Raw genomic sequence first — 15,650 nt, forward strand, 5'->3', positions numbered from 1 at the left:
CAACCCAAGGGCCAGACGAATTTGTGGAGCTTGGGTTGAGGCCACCGATCTCAAGATTGCACTGAAAAAGGACCCTAAACAACCATGCTACATATATATGTGTTGATATCACAGGTTAGATACCGTATACGGTGCAGCCCTCCGGCAGGGTGAAACAGCATTTGTTCTATTAATAGTACTGATGCCTAACGAACGGTAGGATGAAGGCCTGACAGGCCTCGGCCGCAGGCTGCTTGTATGGTATGCCCGGGGGCTTGAGCTACCGCGCAGGCCCAGCCCGTGGCAGCCTTGTGGGCAGCTGGCCTATTCAAATAATATCTTCTTGCTGTAATATATGACCAATTGTTCAAACCAGAGTCCCATCCAATGCCAATCATTCAACTGTACGTGGTCGATATCGATAATCCCCGGAATGGTAGTTCATCGAAAGCGTGGCTAAGCCGTTTAGAACTGCTGCGGGGCACGCCAGTTGGTTTGAGCTCATGGGGTCAGAACAGAGGCTTGACCACGATGCATCGATCGTCCTCGGCATTCTGTTGGGCTCCGAGGTCGTCCGCAAAGATGAAGGGCGTATGTCGTGGATCATCTGCGTATGGATTGGAAGCTGAGCTTGATGTTGAACTAGGGCTAGCAGTGCATAGAGAATAGAAGTGGGCTGAGTCGATATTAGGTCGGTCGGGTCGTGGGTCTGTAGAGTAGACATCCGCTCGAAGTGGGACGAAGAAGTCCTTGTGATAATCCTCTGAAGCAGCGCCAGCAACAGCGATCCTTGCGTCTGTCGTAGCCAGGCCCCCATTTTCAGATTGCATGAAGTCTGCCTTCGTAGCTCTGTCTGGAGAAGTGCCAACTGAGCTGGCAGCGTCGTCAAGATGATGCGAGATTGGCAGCGCAACCTGAGTATCCCATTTGATAGCTGTTCTCGGAAATGCTTGGGACAGCACAGGGGCCAAAGTCGCATCCTCTGGCTGAAAGAGAACAATCAGGTCGCATTCCACGACATGTTCAAATTCGATAAAATATGTCATGGGCGAGCCGTGGCCAGAAAACAGCGTTGGAGTTGCTTTCCCGACTACCCGACCTGAGGGACCCGTCCGTACGACCACCTCACCAGGATCATAAGCAAAGTATGCCGTTGCCATACATCGAGATCCTCTGGTATGCGGGAACCAAGTCAATTGAGCAAAGGGTTGCCATGGTGATATGAACTTCACCCGTCTGCGTCTCGTCAGGTCTATGCTCGGAACAAAGAGAGCGTACTTACAACTTCCCAGAATCGGTTTTGATACTCCAAACATAGTTGCAAATAGGGTGCATCGACCAGCGAATGATTCTTGCTCGAGCACTTGACATTTCCGGCTGCATAAGGTATGTAGCAACGAGACCTGTTCCGCCGATTACGCCATCCTGTGTGATGTAAAGGAATTGCCGTTCTTCGCTTTCCGTGGTCACAAGACTCTCGTCAGGTAGTCTTATCGCAACGCGGGCAGCTCTATAGAGAAGAATGGAAGGCAGGTCCATGTTGAGTTGATGCAAATACGAAGTGTATGTTGGCGATAGTGCAGCGCCATATTTGACCGGAGAGAAGCGACAGAACCTTCCGGTCTTATATAGTCGTATTGATGATGTTCTTCTGGTGATAGTGCGGCCTACCTAGGTTGTTCTCCATCCTCAACTTCAGTTGTTTTGCCTTGTTAGTAGTTAAGGGGTAGTCAACGAGGCTTGGACAAGGCCCTCATGCAAACTGACGTCGCAATGGCAACACTGGCTTATGAATCCATTTCCAATCTATTCATCTATTCACTTGCTCATTCACTCATGCACCATTCATCTATTCATCATCCATTACATAATATATCATCCGTAAATGAAATCTTCTCAACTCCGCGTCGTTCTCTGACCGTTATGCCTGCCTTGCGCATAGGTTTCTTCACCACGCTGTCCCTCTTTCCAACTGTCGCAGGAGCCTCGCTGACAATCCATTCGTCATGTGACCTTTCACCTGATTGCCCTACGGGGAACACGATTCAATTGACGTCTGGAAATGTAGCTGATCAAGTCATTCTTTACCCTCTCTCCCATGTGCCTGCTGGTATGCTCGAACTCGTTACACATTAACAGCACTTTCTTTTGTCTTGAGTTACTTTGTTTCGGTATCTCGTGGGCATTTTCGGGTATCGAACTCTCGTTTTATAATTACGAACATACAATCATTTTGTGTTTCTAGTCCTCAAAGCCGCTAGACGCAAACTCCTCCTCAGAGCGGGTTCAGGCGTGGCTTGCATAGATCTATTATGCCTGGTCCTCCGTCTGCGCTTCACGCTGGGCGGAACAGGCTTAGTCGTAACATCTGCCGATGGCGCGCGTAGTCGCCGCTTCTCCTCTTGCACCGGGGCATGCGATGGTCTGGGCCTGCGTGAGCTCGGTAATTCGACACGCTGTACTGCCGGTTGCGCTTTGCAGACGTCCGAGAGCACCGATATCCTGTCGGCACGCGGTTCGCTTGACATCTGTCGTTTACTTCTGTTCCCACTAAGAATTACGACCCGGTCTTCATCTTCGGTACTTGCAGACCGTTTCCTTTTTGTGCATCTCGGCGGTCGCAGCAAGGAGTTCCCTTCGACTTGTCAGACATGATCTGGCGAAAGGTTGGAAACACTTACTTGCGACACTGGATTCTCTAGGCCCCGCTTGCGTGTCACCCAGTTTGGAGTCGACACAGGGCGATCGGAGCACTTCTGTTCCGGTCGGTGTAGCTTCAGCCCACACCTCGATGTCCTTCCTCCGGCCATGCCAGCTGCGTATGTATTCTTCGGCCAGAGCTTGTTCGGCATTATCCTCTTCCACTTCGGAATCCGAGGAAATGAACTCGAGCATCGGAGCTGACTTTGGGATCGGCCGGTGCAAAGACGCGTATTCGTCCTCGAGATATTGGAGCTTGCCCTCCCAGAACATCAACTGGTCGCTGGGCTCATGTTGGATGGCTTGCGTTTGGCAACGCACCTCGCAACCTCTAAGTGACAATCCTGCTCTTCTCAGCGCACTGCGCCCATCTTTCCCCTGTCGCCAGAGGCCAACCATTGTCTTGTAGACCCATCCCTTCACCCTTTCAAGCTGGATTGTTCCCTTGTGGTTCCCCAAACTCTCGAGTGTATCCTCCCAGAACGCGAGATCGTCCAGTTCGGAATTCGAAATTCGATCGGAAAGGGATCGGACATCGTTGGGTCCGGTGATAGTAAGTTTCTCGTCGCGTAAGATTCGCCGGCCTGCCTCTCCGATCCTATCTAGGCTCCATGCAAGGGCGTATATCTCTTTCTTAACCTGCTCGACTCTGTAAGCAATTCGGTTCTCGGGATAGGGCGGCGATATCGTCTCAGCAGTGGCTTGTAATTTATCAAGGCCGGCTTTTGACAAACGTTGGAAAGAATTCGGAGGCATGTTTGATTAGAATGACAAGTTGTGTTTGGGAAATGTGAACAGAACCGACACAACCGTCTCGGCACTTGGGTTAAGGTCCAGCGTGCTAGTTTCTTGGTCGTCCTTACATAAGCTGCATTTATGGTTGACCCACACACCCCTTGTCACTCGCGATCTCATCATTCATAATTCATTCATGATCCATTCATCCATCAGTACCCCGCTCAACACGCTGACCCCTGACTGGTCTGGTGGTCGGCCACACTGTACCACAAGGTAACCTAATATGATTCGACCAATGAGTAAACATAGTGTATCAGTTGTATTAGTGCAAGCGTAATATTGTTAGATGATACCAAGCCTTTCAATAACGGTGGCCACACTAAAAAGAGTTCCTCATCCCTTCCAGAAGCTGTGTAATTCACAGCAGCGACAGTTCACATCTGGAATCTGGAATTTCAAACATCATGACTACTTCAATTGAGGAAAAAACTCTCTTCACCATACATTCCCAGAGCATCTTTGTGTTCGACCCGCATCACTCGGTCTACCTAGTCCACAAAGAGGAACAGACCTATGCTCCCGATCCTTGCCCCTACTCCCGCGAAGACCTTTCCAGAGATGGTACGCCGGCTCCCATCTTCCCACCAGTGTCCTTCCTGCGAGTCACCACAGATCGCTTACCAAGGGATACTCACCTGGGCTTCACGTTCGGCAGCAATGCGGACCAGTGTGACATCCTGCTTGACAATGACCAAAGGAGAGGCATCAGCAACCAACAGTTCTCCATCATTCCCAACCTATCTACACCAGGAACCTTCCATTTCCGGAATTACAGTCAGCATGCCACCAAGATCCTGGTTGGAGACACGGGCCAGGTGGTCAAGTCAACCAGACGTATATCAGGCGATACGCAAGTACACGTCCTCTTCGGACATTTTGATCTCCAGATACGATTTCCGAGCCATAGAAGGCACCGGCCCGCGTTCCTGGAGAAGTGGGCCGAGTTTACGGCAAAGAATGCGAGCCTCCCCTCAGACCTTCAGCACCTCGAGCTCGGCTCAATGTTGAGAACGAGCCGAGCGCCATCAAAGACGGGTTCATATCACCGCGGACCAAAGATTGGGTATGGGGAGAGTGGGGCCGTGTACTGGGAAGTGCATCGAAAGACCGGTCAGGTCTACGCCGTGAAGTACTACCATCATGGCCGGCCCAACGAAGAGGCAAACCAAGAAGCGGAGTTATTGGAGGAGATCTCACATGTAAGCCAACCTAATCAGTATGGTAAACCTAGCTAACGAAACAGGAACACATCGTCCGGTTTATCGGGTTCTTTGCCGAACCACGCGCGCTTGTCATGGAATACGTCGGTATTACCCTCGAAGAAGAGAACGTAGTACGCCAGTTCTCACCTCTTGAATTGAGAGAGGTTCTGAAGCAGCTTCTCCAAGCCCTCGGCTATATTCACCAACGTGGCATCATCCATCGAGACGTCAAGCCTGCCAGCATATTGGTCAGGTCGCGGGATCCCATTTACGTCAAGCTTAGCGGCTTCACCACTGCGAGAACGCCAAAATCACCGGAAGACAGGAAGTTCACTGCGCTCTACGCTGCACCAGAGATGTTCGACGAAGACGATGTTGATATTACCGACCGAATCGATATCTGGTCGCTTGGCATTGTGGCTTTACAGTTCTCCCATGGGATCCCAGCTTGCGTCCAACAAAAAACAGATCCTTTTTGGTGGTTCACGCTTCAGTGCTGTCTCTCGAACTGTCGGACTACCTATCTTGTTGATGTTATCCAGAACTGGCTCGCACCACAGCCGAGGACCCGTTGTCCTGCAATCTTCAGCCTCAACTGCTTGCCATACTTTACGCTACCTCATAAGTCCCTTTTCGATGGGAATACTGTGTTAGACTTACCGGATAACGACTGGCAGCAACTAGAAAGCAGAATCGAAGAGAGCATACCTGACACGGCGTCATTCGAAGAAGACCCGTCTGCACCTCATGTGCTGACACCAACGGAGGACGACCAAAGCGAGTGTAGCCAGCATAATGAGTCGCCAGGGACAGGCTTCAATGCTTACTCCCAAATTCGCGATTGGTTGCCCGATGCTCAAGAAGAGTCGAGTTTCAACGTCTACTCGTCACTCAGAGCTGAGCCTTCCCCAGTTATTGTTAAATCGCCAAGGCTGCCATGTGACTCAACATACAGCATCAATTCACAGATTGTTTCACGCGACAATCGCATGGTTTCGCCTTGTGGGCCTAGCGAGAGGTCTGAAAAAGATGACGCGGATGCATCAGATGCTTGTCTTCGTTGCCGACTCCTAGACCTTGCGTGCAAAATATCGAGAACCCCACATGAAAGCTGCCGTCCCTGTGTAGAGTCTCAAAGGCGTTGCAGTCTGCTTAAAAATAAGCAGGAGGAAGACCATCATTTACCTAAGGCACCGAGACGATCGCAACGTTTAGCGAGCCAGCAACACACAGAACCACGTATAACGGAGAATCAATGGGAATCAGACGGCAGCAGATTGTCTAGAGCTTATGGGCACGTCACAGCTGGCGGTCGATTTGCCCGACGGCATGCTGCCGGGGTCGTGGGAGAGAAGACAAGCAGTTGGGGCGGACAAGATACTGGTATTAGTCGCGCGAGGGGCAAAAAGGCAACATAGACAAAGAAGGGCACCAGGGTGGTGAAGTCACGTCAACCCCATCAGCAGAACACATCGTGGGGATGCCACGAGCCAGTTTGCAGAAATGGGTGAGCGACCGAGCAATGGACACACAGTAATGGCGACGGTACGATGGGTGAGCGATGCGACGTATCAGTAGCGGAGTGGGTATGGCGAAAAGGAGGAGGAAGGGCCTGGTGACTCTGAAGTCCATCGGCGGGCAGGGCCGGTGTGTGAAGAATGGCAATAGCTCCGAGGATGTCGATATGAACGGGATGTACACTGCAATGAAATAGGTATTATACTTTTTCCATTTTGTCACCGAGAGTTCGGGCACTGAATCGACTTGCGTGTTTTGTTTGAAGCAATAGCATAACTTCATCAAGTTCAGTGTTTCCAGGCTTGGTGAGTTGTTTCGCAGCGAAAGCCAGGCCATCGATGACTAATTACTACAGTACCTCAATTGGTAATGGAAGTGGTACAGTGATTCCTGACGTCATTCTTGTACTCACTGGAGCAAGATACATGTCTTGGAGGCCCGGGACACCTGACAACGGCATCCTGCAGAATACCGACAGGCATTTTCAGGACCTGGCCCAGTGTTATCGTGACCGGGCACTCATATCTTGATTTCGAACATGCCAAACCAAATATGCCCGCTATCGTTCTGTTAGGCGCTCTCTTGTGCGACACCATCATCACGGCCACAAATTGGTTCTGTTGCGAATAATATTTCTCATCATAGGAGTGTTGCTCTGTTTGGCCGAAATGTAGAAATGTAGGGTGGCGATGCCTTTGTTGTAGGAGTTGCTGAGGAGGATATCGCAAATGGGCGCTCGCGTCAGTCCAGGCTTCATTTCGGCGACATTCGCAGCATTAGAATACAATCGGATGTCCAGCTCTGGATCGATGTCGCTTAGCCCTGGCGCTAGTCTCTTATGAAGCGGTTGAGAAGGCCAGGGGAAGGTGGTAAGATGTCCAAGCTATGGTGGATCACCGGTGACGGAGACTAGGGTCTATCCGTTGGAAGATTGTGGGCCTCCAACCAACGATAACCAAACAGCGTGGCCACACTAGCGCCTGGTGAGTTTTGGTGGGGCTGGGTCACCATGGAGTCGTGCGACCGGGGTAAGTGGGGGTGAGCTGGTAGGCTGCACACCTCTGCAGGGTGATGATTAGCGAAACAGGGATCAAGATGCCCATTTTGATTCGTGGGGGTTCCGTTTGTCTTATTTATCTCCAACGAATAGGGATTCAACAGCCAAATGCCAAGAGTGACTCTGCCTGTCTTCATCTATCCGCTGTTATCCATAATTCATTCATCCATCCATCCCATCTGCTCTTATTTCATTCATGTATTCATCCATATATCCCTCCAAACAACAGCCTATCTCTTTCCGTTCTCACTCTCTCACAGATGTTTTTCAAGGTCCGTAATGGCTAGACACATCGAAAAATTTACGATCTTCCTGGACGAGTTCCACCTCGGATTATCCGATGTCGATCTGAACAACAGATTGACACGAACGGCCATCCTACTTCGTAACCCACCATACCAAGAAACAGCAGCTCAGCCTACGCAAAGTCGGCATAATCTAGCTCAGAAGTGCCTGCTCACCATACGACGGGAGTTTGGGGACTCAGTTTACTATCTCTGTTTGTTTGCATCCACCGTAACAACACTCTCTACCGAGCGAAAGCAGTTGGGTGATGCTTTAGCACAATGGTCTGGCAAAGATAGAATCCCCTCTGCCTTCACGAAACAAGCCCAAGCTTTGGTTGAGAAATATCACGCAGAAAAACGACTAGAAGAAGAAAGACGCTCTCACACGTCCCCTCGGAAACGTCCTCAGTCGACACCCTACACAACCAAACAAAGCTCAGCTAACGACTCTGGGAACACATACAAGCGAGCCAGGCTACATGAAGGTTCCAGAAGCTTCATGTCAGTTGGAAGGATTATTGTGCAGTCTCGAGAAAGCGAAGGAGAAAACGATACTCTTCATAGTCGCGAGGAACGTCCCGATAATGAGTTCAACGTCAGCTACCAGCATCCTTTAGACGTACGCAATGAGTGCAGCATGAGTTATCAGGGCCTTTTCACCAATCGTCGGAACAGTGTGGCCTCTCAACTGGCCGCTGGAAACGAAGCAATCGTAGCTACTGGGCGCGAAGTTGATCTGGGCCATCGGCCTAGTGGTGATGCTTTAGTAGAAAGTGGCGACAGTGACGACAGCGACGATGACGAAGAGGATCCCACCATATCAGCACCAGTCAACTCCGTCAATCCAGTCCATGCACCCAAACCGGTCAGTCCGGCCAGTCCAGTCTATCCATTTCATCCAGTTCATGCGCAAGATGGTATGGTACCTACACCCCTTCTGCTCACTATCAAATGTTCACGCTTCTTGTTTAGATGAGCTTCAGAGAGTGTACAGCGCGACGGCGAAAGACGTCATACATGCACTTTCGCATCCTGAGTTTGACATGGAATGTGAAGGTACACTGACGGTGCCGGTTATCAACGGAGTCTCTCCCTTTATCATGTTCCCGATTTCGGGGAAGGCCGCAATGTATTTAACACAGAGTAAGAAACGGCTCATGTAGAAGAACTGTCTCCGGTAGCCACAATTTCAGCGACCCTACATGGTCCATAACACACAAATTTGAGTCCAGCCTCCCAAGGTATTATGACGGTAAACCCCTTGTACTCCATGCCAACCATATCCACTTGCTCGTCGTTAGAGTCGTGGATGTACACAGCTTTACGATCCCCGGGTTCGAGATGCATATCTACAAGCAGAATAGCCGTATTCGGACCTGGTATATATTGAGCCAGGTCGTTGAAGTCCCGCCATTCAGGATCTGAACACCGCCGTCCGGTCTACACGCGAATAAGCGTTTGTCACGGTATGCTCTAGGGTGTCCCTACTTCCTTCTCGCACCTCTTGACGAGCTTCTGGTCTGACGAAGTCTTCGTCCGAATCTTTTTCATTCCATCGACCGTTGAGGGGTAAGGTAGGTTCGTTGCTGCTTTCGCGTTTGTTCTCGCGCCGGATCTCCCGCCGGGTCTCGCGCCGGGTCTTGCGTTGGGTCTCGCGCCGGGTCTTGCGTTGGGTTGCGGTAGTGGTCAGAGAGGGGAATTAGAATAGCCTATACCAAGTCAAGTGGTTAGATAAGCTATAAAGTATTCGACAAGGCTTACCTGAAGACACCTAGACAGCGCGCAAAAGTTCAAACAAAATTTCCTTGGGTAGCAGGTGATTTGGATAAAGTTGGTCACCCCGCGGCTCGCGCCTGATCATTCTTCAGAGCCTAACGTGGCATCACGGATATACATAGGCCCGAATACTTCCCCCAAGTCCAGTCCCACCTGCAAGCCTTCCCCATTGGTCCAACTCGTCCTCCACCGACATGTTCATTCCTGCATCCATCATGTATTCATTAATAATTCATCGGTTCATTCATTCAGTCAGGCTACTCCCTGTCGTAGTGTTTCAAATTTCTCTTGGACCATCCTCCAGGGTATCGACCAAGTACAATGCACCAGATCTATCCTGTAATCTATCCATTATCCATTCACCTGTCCATTCATCTATTCGTGCATTTGCACAACAATTATTGGACCCTTGTAACACTACCCAAAATCCTCGAGACACTCACTTCTCAACTGAAGTTGCAGAGCAGCCAACAGGCAAGATGTTGTCCATTTACGACCGAGGACAGATGATCGGTATTCATATTGGCTGTTCTGGCACGCTTCCAAATGTTTAAAACCTTTGTCTTTCTCCCTCTTCTCACAGAAGATTAATCGCTCCAACTCTTGCAAGTGGCGTGGTCAACATTGCCTGACATAGTCTACTGAAGACTCCTACACCATGCAATCAACTCCTCTGCCTTCTCACCATGTCTCCATTTTGGACCTCTTCTTCCCCGGCTTCACCGGCATCATCGCGGCGCTCCATCAGCTTGTTAACGGAAACCTGGATGGCTACGCCAGCTTTTTGTGCATTTGCGGGCTCATGATCGTTTGTGGCAATTTTCTATACAGGACCATGGAAGAATTGATAAACAGTTACTTCAGTAAGTGAGCTTTCAATCGTATGATGCATTTCTAACATGCCGTAGCTTCGAAAATCGAGGTCCACGATCCAGACGAAGCCCATAACATGCTTGAATCGTGGGTATCTGCCCAGAAGTTCGCCAAGGATGCCCCTTCCTCACTTGCTAGTGTCGACAGCAGAGGAAAAGCCTTCGTCCATCTCAACTCTGACGTCACGGGTAAGAAGCCTCTACGGTTCACTCCTTGGGGAAAACGTCTGTCTTTCTGGTATAAGGGGCGTCTCCTCACTTTAAAATACACGGAGAACCAATCTGCCTTGTTTCCGCGCAAAACAATGACAGTCTCCTGTATTGGCCGTTCTTCGGAGATCCTACGACAACTCATGGACGAATGTCGACTACAATATCTGAGACTTTCCGAGGACAAAACTTCCATCTTCGAGCATCACAACAACGGCTGGAAAAGGACCATTACCCGAGACATCAGACCGATCAACACCGTGGTCATGAATGAAGAACTGAAAAATATGCTTCTCGGCGATATCCGCTCGTTCCTTGATCCCGAAGCGCGAGCATGGTATGCCAATCGGGGGATTCCGTACCGAAGGGGCTACCTGTTGTACGGGTGCCCTGGAACTGGAAAGTCAAGCCTCAGTATGTCCATTGCTGGCTATTTTGGGCTGGACATATATGTTCTCAGCCTTGCCGGGATCAACGATGGGCGGCTTAGTGCCTTGTTCACCGAGCTTCCTCAGCGTTGTGTCGTCTTGCTCGAGGATGTGGACGCGGTTGGCACGACACAATCCCGGGATGTCCACACGGAGGAGCCTGACTCGCGGTCAGAGGTATTACGAAGTTCATCAAAGACACCAGGGGCTCTCTCATTGTCTGGACTCCTAAACGTCCTCGACGGCGTGGCTTCGCAGGAGGGGCGTGTTCTCATCATGACGACAAACCACATAGAGCATCTAGATGACGCTCTGATACGGCCCGGCCGCGTCGACAAGAAAATCGAGTTCCAGCTTGCCGATACTGGTGTGATCACAAAGCTATTCTGCACTGTGTTTGAACAGTCAGAACAGGAGCTGCCGGATGCAGAGAAGCGAGCCAACAACAACGAGGAGGTTCAGCGGTTGGCAATTGAGTTTGCGGGCGTGGTACCGGAACAGGAGTTTAGCCCGGCCGACATCCTTTCTTTCCTCCTCGCAAACAGGGGTTCTCCATCAAGCGCCTTAAATGACGCGAAGAGATGGGTGTCTCAAGTCAGAGGGGACGAAACGCTGAGCCGGAGTGACTCCTGGGTCCGCAGCGATTGAGGTTGGAGCGATGCATTTACAGTACCTACACTCCTTCATAGTTTTGTTTTGTAATTACTGTATCTGCCACTCACCGCTGTACACATAAGCCCCGGAGAAAGCAATTGAATCATTTTGTCAGCGTACCTGATTTTGGAACACCCAGAAAGGACTCATCACCAACACTAACCTCGCAATTCGAACCGTCACAAAATCTCCAATGAGTCCAATCCGCATCTGAATAGCTTCTCCTTTTCCATACACATTTTCCAGGGCCTAATTGTCCAATTAACTGAATGTGACATCAGCCAGGCGCTAGACGCTGTGTCTAAAGGCACCAATCTACGCAGAGCAGCCTATTATTCATAGGATCCCCTTAACAACCCTCCGCAACAGTTTCTGCTGGACGATTCGTGCGGTCCTCCGCACGGAACACACATTTCAGGATCGTCGCACTGCACTCGTGACGATTATGCCCCTCTACGACATACCTCACATATACATACCTTGGGCTTGTTGCATTGACAGGATTACCTGCCTGATAACCCGAGGCCAGTACGGACTTGGCGAAGAGCTGAAGATGCCGGTGACAAAGTTGGTTAAGGCTAGGCGAGTATACCCTCACCAAGTCTGCGGAGAAGGCCAACGGGTTGTCAAGAGCTGCAAGTAACGTTGATGGCACTTCGGGCGGACAGCAACGTTGTGGTATCCTTGGGGTAGCAACTGATATAGCAGTAGCGTGCTTATCCGAGTTTGGTTTTCCACCGGACGGTTCTCAATAGGATGACTGTGTCCGTGGCCGGAGAGTTCTCTCTGCTTGGTTTGGCTTTTCCTGTGGAGCTGCTGCCTCTGGCGAATCGTTGATATTTGCTTCAGCGCCGGCCAGTTGTTCAGCGGAGAATTCGCTAATAACCTCGCTCACAATGTCGCCTTCCGAGGCAGCTTCCGGCACGACTAATGAGTGAGTGTCGTTTTCGGCTGATGCGACGGCGAACTCCTTCCCAACCATGAGTCCAAACCTGTCGAAGCCAAACCCCTGGGTCTTTTCTTCCCTTTTTTATTAGCCAATCACGTCGTGACCCCACGCGGATTGGCAAAAGATCCGGCATCTCCACGACCCTCGTCGTAGACCCCGGATTGCACCACGCGAACCAGAGCGGACCCGAGCCGGATCCCGGGCCTACCCTCGGTTCGGCGGTGCCAGATCTGTTCTGTAGGCCGTTGCCGCAGTAGGGACAAGACCATTGAGACTTTTCGTGAACGTGGCAGGGGCATAGTAGACTGCAAGCTTAGAGAAGTCCTGTATACGAGCAGGAAGGAACACATTGCCGCGATATTTCGGTCAAACAAACCATGGGAGGTTTAGGGCCTGATCGGAAACTTGGATAACTTTCAAATGCCAGTTGGATAACGCAACTTGGATAAGAAATGAACCCTAAAACTGAATAAATGCTGCGCTAGGCCTTTTTGAGGCCCATTTTCCATGTCCTGGGTTCGCCTCTGCATGAACTCAAAGTTATGCCACATTTGCCCCGTACCTGGATAAGATTGACATTCTGCCGCCCTGAAAGGGATCATAACCCCTCTTTGCCCATACAAATCCCTAATGGTCCTCCGGACCATCATTAGCACTTGGATAACGTTATCCAACCGCTAATAACTCACAACTGTCATGAAAAATACGCAACTATTCGCAACAGTCGCAGTATCTGGCGCTGTTGCAGTCGGCCGCTGCCCATATAACTATGGGCAAATTGCAGCAGAAAAGGAGGTTATTAATAAGGGTGGAAAAAAGGCAGCCCAGCGGTTCTGTCAGCAGCTCCTTCGCGGCTCAAATCGTCGCTTCTTCAGCCTCTTTCGTATGGGTCAACGGCAGTTTCGAGTACTCATGAGGTGGCTTAGGAATAACACGCCTCTACAGTCGTCAAAGAACCTTCTAATTGAGCAGAAAGTGCTTATTAGTCTGTTTATATTGGCAACTGGCAGCGCACAACGGAACGCTAGTCATTTCTTCCGGATCAGTCAGTCAACAGTGTGTATGGTGTGGAATGAGGTATTGCCATACCTTGTTAAACTCCACAAGGCATACGTAATACCAGCTGGAGAAGCAGAGCTTTCGCCAGAGATCGAGAACAACAAGAAGCTAGGCAAATACTTTACTGGCTGTGTTGGCGCAGTTGACGGCACTCTTATTAATGCGTATATCTCCGAAAACAATCAGGCAACGTGGCGAAGTCGGAAGGGTACCGTGGCCCAGAATGTCTTTGCTGCAGTCCGGTTCGATGGAGGGTTCTCGTATGTGCTTGCTGGGGCTGAAGGATCTGTCCACGATGCCAGCCTGGTCAATTTTGCGTATAGTCGAGGGTTTCGAGTCCCAGAAGGCCGATATTTCTTAGCTGACGCAGGGTTTGGTGGACGAAGTGGCCTTGTTGTTCCGTATAACAAAACTCGTTATCATTTGCAGGAATGGAGGGACGCAGAGAGACCGCCAGCAACAGCCCAAGAGCTATACAACCTCCGTCATAGTCGCCTTCGAGTCATCGTTGAGCAGGTCTTTGGTCGCCTTAAGCGGAAGTGGAAGATTATTCGCCAAGCAGCTCCAGAGTATTGCCTTGACTCGCAAGTCAAGATCATATACGCAGTAACAGGCCTCCACAACTTTTTGCTTTATCATCTTGAAGAGAAGGTTGTTGAAGACACCGAAGATAAGGATATTGATGTATTTCAAGCAGGCGAAAGGGCTGATAAGTGGTGTATGGGGCGAGGTATGGACGATATTCGGCAGCAGACAGCAACGGTAATGTGGCAACAGTGGCAGGCAGTAGGCGCGCAGAGGTAGATAGGAATAATTATAACTGTTCATTACAACTGACTGACCTATCGACTTTTCTCTTGCTTATATACTTCCATACAATACGCCTTCTTTAACTCGTCACTTGGTAGTAAGTTCCAATACCTTGCTCGCGATACTACCAACTTCTTCTCCTTCGTTATCAACCTATTTGAAACAACCAGATAAACCTCATAGTTAAGGTCACTTTGAAACCTCGCAAGGTCCTCCATCGCTTTATTCGCCTCAACTTCTTCACGTGACGGCTGCTCTCTCACCCTCTGTTTCTCCTTTAACTTCATTGCTAACACCTCTCTTTTACTGCTGGAGAACTTGTTGCCAAGGTCCTGTATCGACTGGCCAACGTACGCGTTGGCCTCGGCAGCAGTAAATGTTTTCTTCCTCCGTGGGTTGTTGCCGATAGGTATGAATTGGCAACGTTGAGGAGTAGGAGTTGAGTGAAGACATGACGTTAGGGACTGAGGCGATGAAAAAGGAGACTGACTTGGCTGTAGATCCCGTGTACCTGGATTAAGGTCGTCTTCTTCGACATCGTCAACGTTCTCTTGGTCACTACTGTTGCCCCCAGAGTCGACCTCACGGCTGACCTCGTCAATAGACTGGATATTGTTGCCCTTGCCAACAGTGGTACTCCATATCTCTTGGTATGGAGCTGGCGGTCCTATCCCTTTCTCGAAAACCCACTCTTGCCGTGGGTGGTCGCTGAGAAAGCTCTCTTTTGCCTCATCACTGCAAAAGACTCTGCCGTCATCTTCATCGTACGTATTGCCTGACCTATAGGCAACAGAGGCCCAGTTATCGTACCTCTTTCTCTCAACGTCATACTTATTAGCTAACTGTATAGCAGTTACGCTGTTGGCGAACCAGGCCTCGTCGTTTATTTGCGTTGCAAGCTCGATGAAAATTGGCCTTCTCGTGGCAGCCTTGGTGGTGTTGAGTTTCTTGTCCCGATAAAGGATGACGAGCTCCTCCATGAAGCGATGAGTTAGGTCTGAGTTCCATGGCGTACGAGACCGTTTTCGTGCTTGGCTAACATTCCTGATAGACTGCTGAGTCTGTTCTTCGTAGGAAGGCAGAATGCTGCCTTGGTTGACTGCCTCACCAACTTCTTCATCATCATCGAGATCATCAAACCACCGCCTTCGCTTTGCTGGTTGCCTTGATGACCGCCGTGGTGGGTGCTTTCTCTTGCTGCCGCTGCCGCTGTCGCTTCCGCTGTCGCTGCTGCTGTCGCTGCTGCTATCGTCTTCGTCAGCAACAACAATGATAGTGCCCTCTTTGTTAATGGAGAGTCCTTCTTCGCTTTGCCAATTCGCCATTGCAGTTTCGCGATAACGACGTTAGC

General features: G+C 50.2%; 6 protein-coding genes across 6 annotated transcripts; 3 read left to right on the forward strand and 3 right to left on the reverse strand.

Moving 5' to 3' along the window:
* Positions 1-224: 224 nt before the first annotated feature.
* CDEST_09243 (uncharacterized protein) lies at positions 225-1,688 on the reverse strand. The gene is made up of 2 exons (XM_062925402.1): positions 1,262-1,688; positions 225-1,215 (listed from the first exon to the last, which is right to left on the reverse strand). Exons 1-2 carry the CDS (start codon positions 1,516-1,518, stop codon positions 489-491), a joined length of 984 nt encoding a protein of 327 aa, XP_062781453.1. The 5' UTR covers positions 1,519-1,688; the 3' UTR covers positions 225-488.
* A 349-nt stretch (positions 1,689-2,037) lies between these two features.
* On the reverse strand, positions 2,038-3,488 carry CDEST_09244 (uncharacterized protein). Its single transcript, XM_062925403.1, has 2 exons — positions 2,661-3,488; positions 2,038-2,614 (listed from the first exon to the last, which is right to left on the reverse strand). The coding sequence occupies exons 1-2, from the start codon at positions 3,433-3,435 to the stop codon at positions 2,208-2,210; spliced, it is 1,182 nt and encodes a 393-aa protein (XP_062781454.1). The 5' UTR covers positions 3,436-3,488; the 3' UTR covers positions 2,038-2,207.
* A 304-nt stretch (positions 3,489-3,792) lies between these two features.
* Positions 3,793-5,753, forward strand: CDEST_09245 (Putative serine/threonine-protein kinase Atg1; the record flags this gene model as incomplete). The annotated part of the gene is made up of 3 exons (XM_062925404.1): positions 3,793-4,676; positions 4,721-5,618; positions 5,692-5,753. Exons 1-3 carry the CDS (start codon positions 3,882-3,884, stop codon positions 5,751-5,753), a joined length of 1,755 nt encoding a protein of 584 aa, XP_062781455.1. The 5' UTR covers positions 3,793-3,881.
* A 1,652-nt stretch (positions 5,754-7,405) lies between these two features.
* On the forward strand, positions 7,406-8,522 carry CDEST_09246 (uncharacterized protein). Its single transcript, XM_062925405.1, has 2 exons — positions 7,406-7,452; positions 7,515-8,522. Exon 2 carries the CDS (start codon positions 7,534-7,536, stop codon positions 8,515-8,517), a length of 984 nt encoding a protein of 327 aa, XP_062781456.1. The 5' UTR covers positions 7,406-7,452; positions 7,515-7,533; the 3' UTR covers positions 8,518-8,522.
* A 91-nt stretch (positions 8,523-8,613) lies between these two features.
* Positions 8,614-9,377, reverse strand: CDEST_09247 (uncharacterized protein). The gene is made up of 3 exons (XM_062925406.1): positions 9,303-9,377; positions 9,030-9,250; positions 8,614-8,981 (listed from the first exon to the last, which is right to left on the reverse strand). The coding sequence occupies exons 2-3, from the start codon at positions 9,090-9,092 to the stop codon at positions 8,697-8,699; spliced, it is 348 nt and encodes a 115-aa protein (XP_062781457.1). The 5' UTR covers positions 9,093-9,250; positions 9,303-9,377; the 3' UTR covers positions 8,614-8,696.
* A 186-nt stretch (positions 9,378-9,563) lies between these two features.
* On the forward strand, positions 9,564-11,594 carry CDEST_09248 (Putative AAA+ ATPase domain, ATPase, AAA-type, core). The gene is made up of 2 exons (XM_062925407.1): positions 9,564-10,180; positions 10,226-11,594. Exons 1-2 carry the CDS (start codon positions 9,976-9,978, stop codon positions 11,473-11,475), a joined length of 1,455 nt encoding a protein of 484 aa, XP_062781458.1. The 5' UTR covers positions 9,564-9,975; the 3' UTR covers positions 11,476-11,594.
* Positions 11,595-15,650: the final 4,056 nt, after the last annotated feature.

Source organism: Colletotrichum destructivum, chromosome 6 (genome assembly GCF_034447905.1).
Source record: "Colletotrichum destructivum chromosome 6, complete sequence".
NCBI lineage: Eukaryota > Fungi > Ascomycota > Sordariomycetes > Glomerellales > Glomerellaceae > Colletotrichum > Colletotrichum destructivum.